Source organism: Anas acuta, chromosome 2 (genome assembly GCF_963932015.1).
Source record: "Anas acuta chromosome 2, bAnaAcu1.1, whole genome shotgun sequence".
Lineage (NCBI taxonomy): Eukaryota > Metazoa > Chordata > Aves > Anseriformes > Anatidae > Anas > Anas acuta.
The window spans coordinates 26,962,233-26,974,876 of NC_088980.1; the positions used below are offsets into that span (position 1 = coordinate 26,962,233).

The 12,644-nt window shown below is 36.4% G+C and overlaps 1 protein-coding gene across 1 annotated transcript in view; it reads right to left on the reverse strand.

Moving 5' to 3' along the window:
* COL28A1 (collagen type XXVIII alpha 1 chain) overlaps window positions 1–12,644 on the reverse strand; it is a 62,064-nt gene that overhangs the window by 17,482 nt on the left and 31,938 nt on the right. Inside the window, exons 20-25 of the mRNA XM_068674899.1 lie at window positions 11,307–11,375; window positions 10,680–10,751; window positions 9,923–9,991; window positions 7,323–7,391; window positions 3,871–3,939; window positions 1,784–1,852 (exon numbers count right to left, since the gene is read on the reverse strand). Coding sequence (XP_068531000.1) covers window positions 1,784–1,852; window positions 3,871–3,939; window positions 7,323–7,391; window positions 9,923–9,991; window positions 10,680–10,751; window positions 11,307–11,375 — 417 coding nt within the window. The remainder of the gene's footprint in view (window positions 1–1,783; window positions 1,853–3,870; window positions 3,940–7,322; window positions 7,392–9,922; window positions 9,992–10,679; window positions 10,752–11,306; window positions 11,376–12,644) is intronic.

The window sequence follows — 12,644 nt, forward strand, 5'->3', positions numbered from 1 at the left end:
GCAATTACATGGATTCATGACTATAAGAACAAATGTGAGTTGTGATCCACTTTTTGATCTCTTATATTAGCCAGGCACTATGATTTTCTTAATTTTATTTCTGTATACTTCGTATATTTCTGATGCTTTTCAGAAACACAACCACAACAGTTGAGATAAAAAATTCCAGCTGTGAGAAATTTCACTGCAGTTACTCTAGTAGTTTCCTTTCGTTTAAAAACAAACAAACAGAAAAATAAAACAAACAAACAAACAAACATTATTTACATTTTGTATTTGTTTAACTCGAGTTTCTTTAAATCAAACCCCTATATTCCCATTGAAATTTTGATGTCTATTTCTGGGCTTTGTAATCATTCAACCATGGTATCATGGTGGGAGATATTCAATGACCTGATATGACCTTCCAACTCCTTTTTCTGGGGAAAATGCTACTCTCCAGTAGGAGGCACAGGGGAATTCCAGATGGAAAGATGCCCCCACACATTTTGCAGCCAGAGGTTACGTTTTTATGTAATAACTGACTTCATATTTTTATACAATATCCTAGGCTGTAATGGAATGTTCTTCTGTAGTACCAAGAAAAATTTCTTGTAAGGCTGCATTATATCCAGTGTAAAATCTATATTTGAAAAAAAAGAAAAAAAGAAGATAAAAAAGAAGAAAAAAATTCCCCTCACATAAAATATCTAGTTAGTTTAGCTGTATATATTTTCTGTAAATCTATACCAAATGGCATAACTGAAATTACTTTTAGTTCTTTAGTAGTTCTGTCATGTTCTAAACCACATTATTTCATGTGAAATATCTCAATATATTGATAAGTGGTAGCTCTGAACAGAAGTATAAAGCCAGGTTTTTCAGGTCCCTATCTGCAGGCTATTGGTCATTCTAAGGATGAATGGCATTCAGTTTTTTCTTTATTGTAGATATATTTTAAAGACATTATTGTTGTTTGCTTTTAATGGGAACTCTCATGTTCTGGGAACTAAAGTTTAAAGTCCTTTCTGTTTGGGAAAAATTCTGTTTGGGCAATATTTATTTTACTTTCTATTTCAGCATGTTCCCTGTTTCCTATTTCACACATGTAATAAGGAAATCATTAATAAAACCACTCTGCAGGATATTTTAAAGCAATTTCTTATATGATCTTCGTCATACATGTAAGTCTCTTCTTTTTCCAAGTTTTTATAACACAGTAGTTACAATGTGACTTTTTAAGTCAACTACACCCTGCTTAGAACTTTTTAACATTTATCTATTTTGTGTTTTATGGAAAAACAACAACAAAAAGGAAGTGATGTATTTCTAATCTCCATATCTTTTTTTTTTTTCCCATCATTTTTTTTTTCTCTAAGCTGATATTCATTTTAGACTAAGACTCAGTCTTCTCTTGGGAATCGCTTTCTAGTAACTTTAATAATATTTAATTGTTTCCAGTAACGTCTATTTCTGCTACTCCTTGGGGGCCTTTACCCTTTTCATTGCCATAGACAAAAGGAGATATTAAAGTACAGTCAATACTGTACTTGCATTGGATTCTAACTTCTACATGGAAACTCCAGTACCTAGAAACATCCTGGATCTTTGGGTATATGAAAGATCTGCAGAGATAAAGCAATAACTGTTATGCATCCAACATGGCAGAGAAGCCTATTGGCAAACTGCTGACTGAAATACAAAGATTTCAGCATTTTCTCATCCTAATTTAATGCACTTTTAGGAGACATATTTGTCTACCCTGTCTACTAGTCAGATGCATGTACTACCACTGTGCTAGTACCTTTGGTCCAGGATCTCCCACACCTTTTGGGCCTGCTGGTCCTGGAGGGCCTGCTGGTCCTGGAGGTCCCTGTACAGGAGAGGAATAAAGCATGTCAGTAGCTGTCCTAAAGAAGTAGTACTTATGTTCTTCCATATAGAAAAGAATTTCAGCAATAGTTATTAACATCTCTGTTTCTGCTGTATTTTGTCGAGTGCATATTTCCAATGTGTACTGAGCATCATAGTCAGTCCCAGGTGGAAACCTAAAAAGACTACCAGAGTGGAGGAAAATAAGTTCTGCTCCTGACTTAAGAATATCAGAGCTGTTCTCAGCTGAGAAACCAGTCAGAAAGCAGATGTTGCTCCATGTTTCATACACCACAGACATTGCACATCTGGTATACCAGAGCTGATCCATTAAACCTTGGGGTCAGGCAAAACTAACATATTTTGATTTATTTGTGTTGACAGCCTGTTTGCTGAACTTCCCATTCAGTCCCTCACAGCCCCTTCAGCGGCTCTTCATGCTGTTGGAGGCATCCCTACCCTCCCTTTCAGCATTCAGATGCCAGATCTCTTTGCTCTATCAGAGCTACAGATCCTTAACTACATAAATCTTGTTCGTGTCCACAAGTGATTTGTAGAGTGGGATTTTCTAGACCATGGGGCACGCAAAGGTGGAAACCTATAATAAACATAATAAACATCAGGAATACTACTGCATACTGAATACTGTATACAATACTGAAGCTTTTTTTTTTTTTTTTAATTATTTGGTCAGCAATAGCAGTGCAGCATGCACACATCCACCTAAGTTTGCCATCCTGTGACTGGTGACTGGGCAAACTACAACCAGCCTTTGGGTAGCTTTATTAATCAATGGTTACCAAACCGGGCTGATCTTGAATTCTTTGATTATTTAGGAATGAAAAGTTTTCAGTCTATCACTGATCTCTTTGATTCTGTATCTACTGATATTTTTTTCTCTCACCTAGCTTAGACAGAAATCTTGTAAGGTTTAAAACTTAGTTGCTATGATGCATTTTAAGGCCAAATAATATTTTTTCAATCATCTATTTGCATCACTGTCTTTTTTGTTATCACCTTTGCATTTTCTTTTTGGTTTTATTTGGGATAATGATAGGGGTTTTCATTTCATTTATTTGTATGTAGCCTGTTCAATGGACCTGGGTCCAAAACTGGCACTCCTTTACCTTCCAAAGAGTCTCGAGCTAGTCTAGTGTCACCAAGTGCTGTGAAATGTATCAGGTACATAGCATTTCTCCAGGAATTTTGAGTGAGTGCCCTTTGAACTAATTCTGAATCCCAAAGGGAAAGGAGGGCTGGGATCTCTTCCCAGGATCAGTTTGAATGACAGGAAATTGGAGCTGAGCCATGACCTATTTGGAAGCAATCAAGTCCCACCTCAGCATGTTTGGGAGAGCTCTTGTGGTTGTAGTGTGGAAAACGGTTGGATTACAGACATGTGGTGAAAGAAGGATGGTAACAGTATTCACACCTTCTAGTGAAAGATTTGTCAAACACATCTGTGTGGCTTTGGATGACTGATATTTAGGATGATAGGCCCTTGTGATGGATGTGCCAGGTGGAACACTCAGGTGTTAACTCCTTCAGTAGCTAACCATCAGGAAAGCAAGAGGAGGGGGAGGAGGAATCTTCAAAAAAAGATAACTTGACTCCCCCTGGTATGAGAAGCAGCTGAAAAAATGAGGCAGTGAAGTCTCCAAGATTTGGCCAAGAAGATGTTACTAGAGATACTGAACAAAAAAGGAAGGAAGGAAGGAAGGAAGGAAGGAAGGAAGGAAGGAAGGAAGGAAGGAAGGAAGGAAGGAAGGAAGGAAGGAAGGAAGGAAGGAAGGAAGGAAGGAGGGAGGGAGGGAGGGAGGGAGGGAGGGAGGGAGGAAGGAAGGGCTTCAAAATATGTGAGATACTTAAATAAGCTAAAGAGTGAAAGAAAAACTTAATTACACTCAGTTAATTAGTTAAATAGAGAGCATACACAGAAGTAGTAGTAGTAGAAGCAGAACACAATGTACAGAATCTAATTACAAACAATAAAAAGTAGAGAATTAAAATTATACTTACAGCTTCACCTTTGTGGCCATCACCTTTTGCTCCACGGGGTCCAGGTAGTCCAGGCAGGCCCTGGTTACCCTAAGTACAAAAATAATAAATCAGGCATTGTGTCAGTATCTGGATCATCATGACGTAACAGTAACAAATATGTGAGGAAACTGTTTAATATCCTTTTGGAAATATAGAATAGCAGTTGCCAGCTTTTCCAATTTATTTGCAAAGCTCAGAATTTTTTGTGCTTTTTTTTATTGTGGTTTCAGTTGATCAAATTAAGCTTTTAGAAGAATAGGAGGTCTCATTATGAAATCATCAACATCTAGATTTGTAGTTGCAGAGAGAAATCTTCAGAATATTACCTTTATCTTCAGCCAGTTAAAAAAAAAATAATCAAAAAGTTAAACCTTTGTGACTTTGAGGGTAACAGTCCTGAGTTTTGAACAATTAAATCAACAATACTGAAACACAGTATGCTAACCATAAGTTATATTATGTAGCACATTTTGTGTTTCAGGGAAATCACGTTGGTTCTCTTATGCAGTAAACTAAAGTAAACTATGCAGTAAACTATTTCATTGTACAAGGAAAATAATTTAAAGAAATATAATCAATAATATGAAATACTTATTTTCTCATAGTTTAGCCTAAAATGCCTTGTATTAGGAGACAATTACTCCTTATGTTCACTCTTCCAGTGACTCCCACTAAAGATTTTATCCATTTGCAAAACCTCAGTGCTTCCTTTCACTACCAGAGGAGAAACCAATAGCAGTCTTCTCCTCTTCCTTCATTTCAGCAATCATTTTCCTGACATTTAATGAGTAAGTTAACCGAGCTTGTACTAGACTGTTCCTTGCAGAACCAAGAAAGAAAACTTATTACTTTAAGGTATCCCTCAAGGTATGTTGACAGTCTATAGTATTTATGTTCCTATGTGACAGCAGTGCCAGTTGGAAATCCTTATTGATACTCGTAAGACACACACCCAACCCATTCCCAAGCACAGTATGCATATGTCCATACAAGGAGCAGTGTGCAGCCTTCACTCAGTCCCAGAGAACCAAGAAAGGTAAATGGGCTCTATTGCAGATTTTTGGAAGGTCAGTTGTTAATATACATAAAGATAAAACATCCTGAAGAACAATTACATGCAAATAGCATTCCTCTCCCCGGACTATTCCAATAAAAATAGATAAGGGAAGGGAAGGGAAGGGAAGGGAAGGGAAGGGAAGGGAAGGGAAGGGAAGGGAAGGGAAGGGAAGGGAAGGGAAGGGAAGGGAAGGGAAGGGAAGGGAAGGGAAGGGAAGGGAAGGGAAGGGAAGGGAAGGGAAGGGAAGGGAAGGGAAGGGAAGGGAAGGGAAGGGAAGGGAAGGGAAGGGAAGGGAAGGGAAGGGAAGGGAAGGGAAGGGAAGGGAAGGGAAGGGAAGGGAAGGGAAGGGAAGGGAAGGGAATTACAAGTGACTGAACAATGCTATTTTATCAGTGTATTTCATCAGCATATTGTGCCTGGAAATTTCTGCAACATACAATACTTCAAGAAACTACAGAAGGATTCCTGACAAGCAGCTCAGACCTCAGGGACTGGTCTGTATGAGTCTCTCTTATTGTACAGTCCAAAGGGATAATTTCACTGAAAGGTTTTAAAGGCAAACACTTGAATCTTACCACCAATTTCAAACTGCAAGAGTCCTGGGAGATGTTTCTTTATGCTTCCTACTTTCCAAATCATGAAATTCCAACTCAGTTCTGAGAGAATTTAACCAATGAGTGTGCTTTTAGTCCACAAACAGCTTTATAATGGAAAACCAATTTACCTCTTCCTCATTCTTAATACCCATAGTTCTTACATTATGGATAAAATAAAAAATGTTTTAAAAACATTTCATGACATTTTTTTAAGAAGAATGGAAATCATGGATCATGAGTTCATCTTTATTTTTACTTCCAATTCTAGTGCAGTAAAAAAAATGCCAGATATTTTCATTTAATCTTACCAGACCACTGTAAATACCAAATACATGTTAACACATTATTTTCTTTCAGAACTGGGATTTTGTCAAGTAGCTGGTTTTGCCATTAGTAGCATAGCTAGAAATCTACTTAAGTCATAAATCTACTGCCAAATCTGCTGGACGAGACAGTTCTTTAGTCCAGATTATTTAGTTGTTTTTGTGCTTTTTGTTTTAATAGCTGCATCCAAAACACAATAGAGATGGACAGGGAGAACTTCCATGATTACTGTTTCCCACAGTTTTGTGGGATCTGGATAACATAATCCCAGTGACTCACTGCAAGTCAATGCACTGGCAACAAGGCAGGTGCCATTGTTGTCACTGATGACATGCTACATTAATTCATCTACACTGCTTTCCTTTTCAGAGCAGGTTGTAAAGTCATGTCCTGAAGCAGTAATGTAGAAGCAGTTGCTTCTTCACTCTTAAAAACAAACAAACACAAAAACACAAAACACAAAAACAAAAACATGGTATATAAACATACATTTTGTGCCCATGGCTTTCACTTTCTGTAAACATCACCATGTGTAAAAAACAGGAAAAAATTTCAAGAAGTTTGTAGATGAGATTCTACATATCCAGCAGGAAGAACGGGACAATGTTATTATTAAGAAAAAAAAGTTATGGCATGATCAAAACCTAAATGATTAAGTACGGGACTAGACAATTAAGTCTCATTTATCACTTTGTTTTATGGAAAAACAGAGTGAATTAGCATTCCAGATTACAGACAAAGTAAATCATTTTACTGTTGTTGAAAATTCAAAAATACAGGCTACTGCATGCATCACTGGATCAATACTGAGTATATAAATGTGCTATCTACCATCCTCCAGTAAGGATGGTTAATCTTGCCAGTAAACCATTAAAGGCTTGCACAGTGAGCACAGCATAACCTGCAATAGACTATTGCACCCCTTTGCCAGTGTTGAAGTTAAAAATGTAAAGGATTTAACCAAGTAAAACCCATTCTATAACCTATACACAAGTAAGTGTTAGGAGATCAATTTTTAAAATCCATTATTTTGTGTTTTACATATGTTTTTGAAATTGCAGAGTTGGTAGTTCTGAAACACCACTGCTAAAACAGATAATACCTGTCAGCTCCTACTCAAAAAAGTATTTTTCATACAGAGGCACCAAAGACAACATGAGGTAATGAAAGGTGGAGATGAATTTCAAGAGCTACCTTCTTAACGAAGACTTCATGAGGGAAATTTGCAGAATGAGGTACACTGTACTATTTATTTAATACATTTTGAGTTTCTTCTTTGAAAAGAATATAACCTTATTTTAAAGCATATACTGAAGTTGGGATGATAGAAAAGTTGAAGAATTAGTTGGTTACTTTCCTGAGAAAGTTGTTCAGGCAGTTTATAAATTTTCACAAGAGCTTTGCATTATGTCTCACATTTCTCTGCTTTCCAACTTTTGTCTCAAAATTCCTACCATTGGTCCCATTATTGAATTTCCAGGAAGCCCATCATCTCCTGGTGGCCCCTTGGGTCCTGGATCTCCCTATCCAAAAGAAATAAAACCAAAAATATTTTTGTTATTTTCAGTTTAATATTAGTTTAATATAATATTTTATTATTTTCAGTTTAATATTCCATTCCTTCTGACAGTGACATGACTGTTGCTGAACTAGGTAATATGAAATCAGCATTTCTAGAGGAAGTTTTTAACATCACAAGCTAAGCACAGACTGGTGTAAGGCTGGTGTAACCTTGTTTCTGCCAGAGGACAGCAAAGAAATTCAAAGTGCTGGCAGACAGGATATGTTCAGAAAGGTCACTGATGCAATGGCACACCATTTCAAAGTTGCAGGCTCCACAGACTTCTATGAAGACCCACGAAGCAACTTGCATTTTTCTTCAAATATTGCCAGAATAACTGTTGGCAGTCCTAGCTCTGCCAGTGACTTTCCTAGAAAGCAACGAGGCTTAAATTTCACTTTTCATATGTTAACCCTTGGGTTCCTGATGTTTAATCTAAGGCAACAGATGTTTCACTTTACATTAAGGATCATAAAAATGAAAAAGATGGTTTTCGATGAAAGTTTTCCCTTTTTTTTTTTTTTTTTTTTAACAGTAATGAGAAAGACGGTCAGTATTTCAGGACTTTCACTAGGGAACGAAGATCAAAGGTTCTATCAAAACCATGGAACAGCTGTAACCATGAGAGGAATATGAGAAAAAGCAGCTATCTAATGTTACTGTCTCTGTATTGGTAACAGCATAATGGTTGTCAAGGGAGATGAAAATCAAATCCCCAAACGTGGGTGTAGCTTAAAATAAATAAATTTCCAATTGACACAACTGTGTCCAGGGGTTAGACATCTAGTGATCACCCACTACTACAGCAAATACTTGGAGATGTAATAAATAGACCTCATACCATGACAACTCCCAGCACTGAAAAACATGCAGTTTTCCTGCACAAGAAATTTATAATGCCTTGTGTTCTTTGAACATCCTGGTAGTGAAACAAATACTACTAATCACTGTACTTCCCACAATGCAGAGAGAGTATGGACCTGCATAGCTTTTTATATTTTTGAGCAATTGGCATAAACATAGGTGATATTTATTGAAACAAAGGTATAGGTATTACTATGGAACTAAATAGGCAATTTTTCTAAAAATCAACTTACATTGTATAATTACCCAAACTACTTGTTTTGATGCATTAGTCACTGCATACAAAAGGTCTGACATAAAATTTAGTGAAGAGCTTGAAAACACTTTTACAGACTCCAGAGGACTTTGGATCATGGCTGGTCTGCTAAGAAAGTGGTATGAACTGTACTGAACTGAATAAAAGGGTGAAAAAGACAATGAAGTCTACAAAGTTATTATTATTCAGCAAGAATGTCATCAAAAGGCTGACTTACATGTCTTCTCAAAAATGCCACATTAACCAGAAAAATGGCACCATGTCAAGAAGGCAGATGGGTGTTCTGAAACCTGCCTTCATGCAAGTCATGTGTTACAAGATGACACTTTTATTTTTCTGACATAATGTTTGGCACGTGGCTCTGATTTTAAACCTATATAAGAGAAATGGAGCACCTTGCACTCCTTTATTTCTTCTCTGTGGTAGCATTTTTACTGCAGGTGAACCCTGATCTTCTTCTGTTCTCTCTTTTCTTCATCTTCCATACACAAACAAGTCCAAAACAAATCCTAATCCCCTGGGTTGTCCTGTTGCCAGGCTGGTAAGTACATTGTGTATACAATATCTACATGTGCATGTGTGTAGGTTCACATATATTTTTACAGAAGAAGAAAATTGGGGATGAAGTCACTCCAAAGTAGATGGATATCCAGTAGTGATTATTACACCAAAACCGAAGAGCAACAATTAATGCTGAAATTAACTGGGGTATTATAAAAACAGCATTGATTTTATCCATAAAATAAAAATGTGGGCAATAATGATTATTCAAATGGTTTTAATGCTAAGTCTGCATATTTCACTCAGAAGGACAATTCACACCCATTTCAGGTACATTTCAGCCATAGATAAAATGAGATAGATGTAGCTCTAGCTATCTGGCATATGATATTTCATTTTAAATAGAAAATACAGTCCAGTTATTCACTTGGAAGTGACATACAAACAATCACCTCCAAAAAAAATTTCTACATCAGCATATAACTCCCTGGAAGTGTCCATAGACACATTTCTGCAGGGGCTTACAACTGCTTTCAGGAAATCTTTAGTCTTTACAAGAAAAAAACAAACAAACAACAACAAACAAAACAAAACAAAACTATAAGCATAAGTAAATGTGAAATAAGATGATTTCAACGTGATTAATTTCAAAGGAAGACACCCACTAAGCCCAGCACCACGTTAAATGGCTTCCAGACATACTTCGTTAATTTTTTGGTACTTTTCAGTACTCCTTACCTTTAAAATTCACTCAGATTTGCTACTTCCAAAATAAATTTTAACTCATTTAGTTTACATTCTTTTAACTTTGACAGAAATGCGCAATAACAATTTTCTGACCTCTGGTCTCCAGCAAACATACAGATAATCACCTTTGGTCCAGGTGGCCCCTGAATAGATGATCCAGCTACTCCAGGTGGCCCTCTCTCTCCTGGTTCACCCTGTTACAAAACAGTATCACCTACATTTAAACAGTTTCATTTTCTGCACAAGTAGATAAAAGTTTTTTCAACACTTCACATTATAAAAATATGTGTAAAGCTTTAGGTAAAAATGGAAAATATTTGGGATAAAAAAGTCAACTTTTTTTCTCTTGTGGTTCAAGTTTCAAGCTTTAAATAATTATTGGTTGAACTGTGTATCTGTTTTTTTTTTTTTGTTTTTTTTTTAACTGTAATTATTTGTGTGTGTGTGTGTGTCTCACTTACAAAGACAATGGAACAAACAGAATGCTTGGATTTTTTCAATTTCCTCTCCATTAAGAGACACACAAAATTATTATTACACACAAAATACTGTAATAGAAAGTTAATGTTTCCAAGTCAAAATCTGCAAAATGCTTGTCCTTAGAATCACTTAGAAAATTCTAATTTATCTTCTCAGTGCTTGAGCATAACTGTAAGGTCTATAATTATATGTTTACCTGTTATTTTTCTCCTTAGGACTCTTATTTCATTCAGGACAAATAGGACAAATGATGGAATTACTTCTGCTTTTCCTTTTTTTATTATTTTTATTTTTGTGTTGTCTCAAAGCATGAGACATTTGAGAAATCTGTACATTAAATATATCCCATAGATTCTTGTACAATGTACAAAATGAAGGGTTACCCTGAAAGAACAAGCTTACTTTTGGTCCAGCTGGGCCTTGCACTCCTTTATAACCAATCAGTCCTTGGGATCCTTTTTCTCCTGGGTCACCCTGATGGAAGCAAAGCTTTCGTTTAAATCACAGAAAAGGTTCATTCACAACTGCATGATGCCCACAATTAGAAAGGTATTTAGATGCTTCGCTCCAAATGAAATCCCATTCATTTTTAGAATCTGCCCCAAAAGTCCCAAATTTAACTAGGTAGGAGATAAAAGCATTAGTTTGTCTACTAATACACTTTCCCAGGCTTTTAATTTCATATTTAGAAATCTAATTAGTCACCTAATTTCCTTTAGTTCCTCCTCTTGTCCTATCAGCATACTGAAATAATTTTCAGTAACCTAACTTTAATGAAAATTCTGTGCCAAACACTTAGAAAACCTCTACTGTCTTATTAACTTTAGTGTCTATGTTCATAGTCTGATTTTCCTGCACTTGTTCAGGCTAGGGATCATATCTGTCTCCTTTTAAACCATCAGTTAAAGGGTAATTGCAACTTAAGATATAATGAATGAAAAAAATATGAAAAAATAAGAATTGGAACTATTACAAAAGAAGTCCTTCTAAACTTTATAGTGCTTCTCAAGTGTGCATGCTAAGACATACCTTCTGGCCTACACTTCCTTTGCCAGGGGGTCCTTCTGGGCCTCTTGGACCTTGATCTCCCTTTTCCCCCTAACAGAGATTAAATGGTTAGTTTTTATTTAATTCATTGTATTGATTCCATCAATGATTGGACTTACAAAGTCTGCATAAGTACTTTCCCAAAAAATGTCAGTCAAAAAACTGGTCAAAGAAGAAAATTGTCCTGAATACACAAGGTAGCTGCTCAACTCTAACATTTTCACTTATAATTTATTACGACAGCAATAGTACCAAGATGATCATGAGAATGGCAATATGTGAAAGAAAAAAGAAAACACAGCATGCCCAAATAAAGAATCTAACTGTAACCTTAGCTTAACATCTACTCTGTGTTCTGATGTATCTTCCTGATACACTGAGAGGTTCATTTCTAAGCACTTTAATAGTAGGTGATTTATTTTTTTTTAATTAAGTAAAACCAGAAATGTTATGTATTTATCCACAGTGGGAAGCTTATGGCCTCAGACTGTCGCTTGTCAAACTCTTACATGCACTGCCCTTGCAGCTGAAAAAAATGAGAAGTTGCATCCTTAATAGATGGTTATCAAAGGTATTCAGCTACTTTCTGATTAAAGACAGTCAAAAACTGTTGATTTGCTTGCACTGAATCATGTTCAGTTCATCAGTTCAATATGTTGGGCAGGTGTCACCCTCATTTAAGAGCTGCACAGCAGCAAAGTTTGGAGGCCACTGGATTGTCTGCAGCCATTCAACAATCAGCCAAAGCACTGAGTTTTGCTCACTCAGCAGCTCATTTTCTTTGGATAAAGTAGAATTAAAAGAGAAAACAACTTTTTACTTGGAGAGCAACTTTTTACTTAGGCAAATAATGATAGGACATTTTTTTGCAATATGGCTGAGTTTCTCTTAAAATCTCAGAATTTCCCTTGGAAAAAAGGAGCCCTGGTTTCAGTGTTTTCTTATAGTTTCTGTACCAGGCTAGGGGACTTCAACCACAGCTCACAACCCTACTACATGGAGGGTTACTGTAGGTTGCACCAACTGGAGCCAGACTTCTAGGTGTCAGGAAAAAATCTAAGCAGGCCGAAAGACACGAGCTATCTGTTCTCCAAGAAGATTGTGAAAATTAATGAAAATCAGCAGCCCACAAAAGGCAGGACAGGTAAAACATCTACAGATTCAGATGGCAGCCACTGTTAATAAAATCTGTTGGAAACTTTCCAACTAGCACACTCACTTTTCCCTAGCAGAACTATTGCCCCATGCCCTCCCTCAGGATGAACTGCTTGTCACTACATACCTGTAAACTGATAAAGATTGAGTTTGGTATTCTTTCAT